Genomic DNA, 2,975 nt, shown 5'->3' with positions numbered 1-2,975 from the left:
GACAAATACCCCAAAATATCACAAATTACACAAAATTAAAAATTAGTCTATTTTTTATTTCTGGAATTCAAAAAAAAATAAAAAAATAATCCTAATTGTTTTTTATGGATTTTTTTAAAAATAAAACAGTAAAAAAACCGAATTTCACAAGAGACCTGAATTACATGGGCATTAATTAATATAAAATGAAAAATACACATAATGTATACAGGTTATATGAAAAAGTTTTTGCGAAATACCTATATTTTGGAAGATTTTCGAAAACTTTTAATGTGAATGTAGACCTTCTTTTCTCTCAATTTGACCTCCAATCTTGTTCTACGCCACATATATCACTTGAATCTTGCATTTTTTTGGGGGAAAAATGGGTATGACGTGATTTTTTTGGGTCTTGTGGGCTCCAATGGCGGAAATTATTTTACAAAAGGGGAGGGGATCATCGGGCTAGGAAAGAAGAGGGTGTTTAAATTATTTGGATATAGCGCATGAAATACATGTGCTATACGTTCGTATACAACAACAATAACAACAACAACAATAACAACAACAACAACATACCCAGTATAAATAATCCCACACCCTGGGATCTGGGGAGGGTAGTGTGTATGCAGACCTTACCCCTACCTTGTGAGGATAGAGAGACTGTTTCCAATAGACCCTCGACTTAGAAAAACATAAGTACCACATTAATGAAAAATATAAACAAGAAGGGACAATACCAAAAATACATATAAAAGCCGAATAAAAACAAGACAGTAAGGTGATCAACAATGAAAGAAAATAATAGTTAGTCATAAAACCTACTACCAATAGAAAGCGAGACTGCGTGCCAATACAACTGTCATGGCCACTCTAGACTACCTACTCTACTACCCTAATCCTCGACCTCCATACCTTCCTATCAAGGGTCATGTCCTCAGTCAGCTGAAGCTGCGTCATGTCTTTCCTAATCACCTCTCCCCACCTCTTCTTTGGCCTACCTCTACCTCTCCATAGGCCCTCCAATGTCAACCTCTCACACCTCCTCACTGGGGAGTTTATGCTCCTCCTCCTCACATGACCAAACCACCTAAGTCGCGCTTCCCGCATCTTGTCCTCAATAGGGGCCACACCTAATTTGTCACGAATAACCTCATTTATGATCCTATCTAACCTGGTGTACCCGCACATCCATTTCAACATCCTCATCTCTGCTACTCATCTTCCGGACATGAGCGCTCTTTACTGGCCAACACTCAGCCCCATACAACATCGTTGGTCTAACCACCACTCTATTAGAACTTACCCTTAAGTTTCGGGGGCACTTTATTGTCACACAAAACACCGAAATCGAGTCTCCATTTTCACCCATCCTGCCCCAATATGATGGGTGATATCTTCATCAATCTCCCCATCCCCTGAATAATAGACCCAAGGTATTTAAAACTCCCTCTCCTAGGGATGACCTGCGAGTCCAGCCTTACCTCCCCTTCCCCTCCTTGAGTCTCGCCACTGAACTTACACTCCAAGTATTCTGTCTTGGTCCTGCTCGACTTGAAACCTTTAGATTCCAGGGTCTGCCTCCATATCTCTAATTGCGCGTTCACACCGTCTCGCGTCTCGTCAATCAATACAATATCATCTGCAAATAGCATACACCACGGCACCTCCCCTTGGATGTGGCGCGTCTGTACGTCCATCACCAGAGCAAACAAAAAAGGGATGAGTACCAACCCCTTATGCAATCCCCATCATAACTGAAAAATGGTCTGAATCCCCACCCACTGTCCTCACTTGGATGTTTATTCCATAATACATGTCCTTAATCAACCTAACGTAGGAAACCGGTACATCTTCTCTAGTATCCAAACATCTCCACAAAACCTCACTCGAAACTTTATCGTACGCCTTTTCCAAGTCGATAAACACTATATACAAGTCCTTCTTTCTCTCCCTATACTGCTCCATCAATCTCCTAACAAGGTGGATGACTTCTATAGTCGAACTCCTTGGCATAAACCCAAACTGATTCTCGAAAATAGACACGCTCCAACTCACCCTTAGCTCTACCACTCTCTCCCAGACTTTCATAGTATGGCTACGCATCTTGATAGCCTGATAGTTATTGCAATTTTGGATATCACCCTTGTTCTTGTATAAAGGAACCATCATGCTCCACTTTCACTCTTAGGGCGTCTTCTTCGCTCTAAAAATGACATTAAATAACCTAGTGAGCCACTCTAAGCCTGCCTTGCCCACACTCTTCCAAAACTCCACTGGGATTTCATCCAGCCCGGTCGCTTTACCCCTTCTCATCTTACGCATAGACCCCTCAAATTCATCAATTCTAATCCTCCTATAATACCCAAAGTCACAATGACTTCCGGAGAGTTCCAAATCACCCAATACAATGCTCTTGTCCCCCTCATTGTTCAAGAGGCTATGGAAATGGGTCTGCCATCTTCGATAGATAAGCCCTCCATCCAACAAAACTCTACCTTCTTCATCCTTGATATACTTCACTTGGTCCAAGTCACCCGCCTTCCTTTCTCGCGCCTTGGCTAACTTGAACAACCTCTTATCTCTACTCTGGCCCTCGAGTTCCTCGTACAAATAACTAAATGTTGTAGTATTGGCCGCCGTAAATGCTAGCTTTGCCATTTTCTTAGCCAACATATAAGCTCCCTATTTGCCATCTTCTCCTCCTCGTCTACACTTTCCACTAGCTTCAGATACGCTGCTTTTTTGGTTTCCATTTTTCCTTGCACCTCTCTATTCCACCACCAGTCTCCCTTATGACCACCAGAGTAACCCTTTGAGAGCCCTAATACCTCTCTCGCGACTTCCCTAATGCACTGTGCAGTCGTAGTTAACATAGCGCTTGCGTCACCACTACTCCTCCAAGCCCCCATAGTCACCACCTTGACACCCCCAACTCCCGTGATTTAGGTTCCGTCAAGGCTCCCCACTTTATTCGTATAGCGCATGTATTTATG

General features: G+C 42.6%; 1 protein-coding gene across 1 annotated transcript; it reads right to left on the bottom strand.

Moving 5' to 3' along the window:
• Positions 1-2,166: 2,166 nt before the first annotated feature.
• Positions 2,167-2,640, bottom strand: LOC142180826 (uncharacterized). The gene has a single exon (XM_075252918.1). It carries the CDS (start codon positions 2,638-2,640, stop codon positions 2,167-2,169), a length of 474 nt encoding a protein of 157 aa, XP_075109019.1.
• Between the last annotated feature and the right edge of the window lie 335 nt (positions 2,641-2,975).

The sequence above is a fragment of the Nicotiana tabacum genome, chromosome 5, assembly GCF_000715075.1.
Source record: "Nicotiana tabacum cultivar K326 chromosome 5, ASM71507v2, whole genome shotgun sequence".
In the NCBI taxonomy this organism is placed as follows: Eukaryota; Viridiplantae; Streptophyta; class Magnoliopsida; order Solanales; family Solanaceae; genus Nicotiana; species Nicotiana tabacum.
The sequence above is the reverse complement of the archived record's forward strand: the minus strand, read 5'-3'. Positions and strand labels throughout refer to the sequence as shown.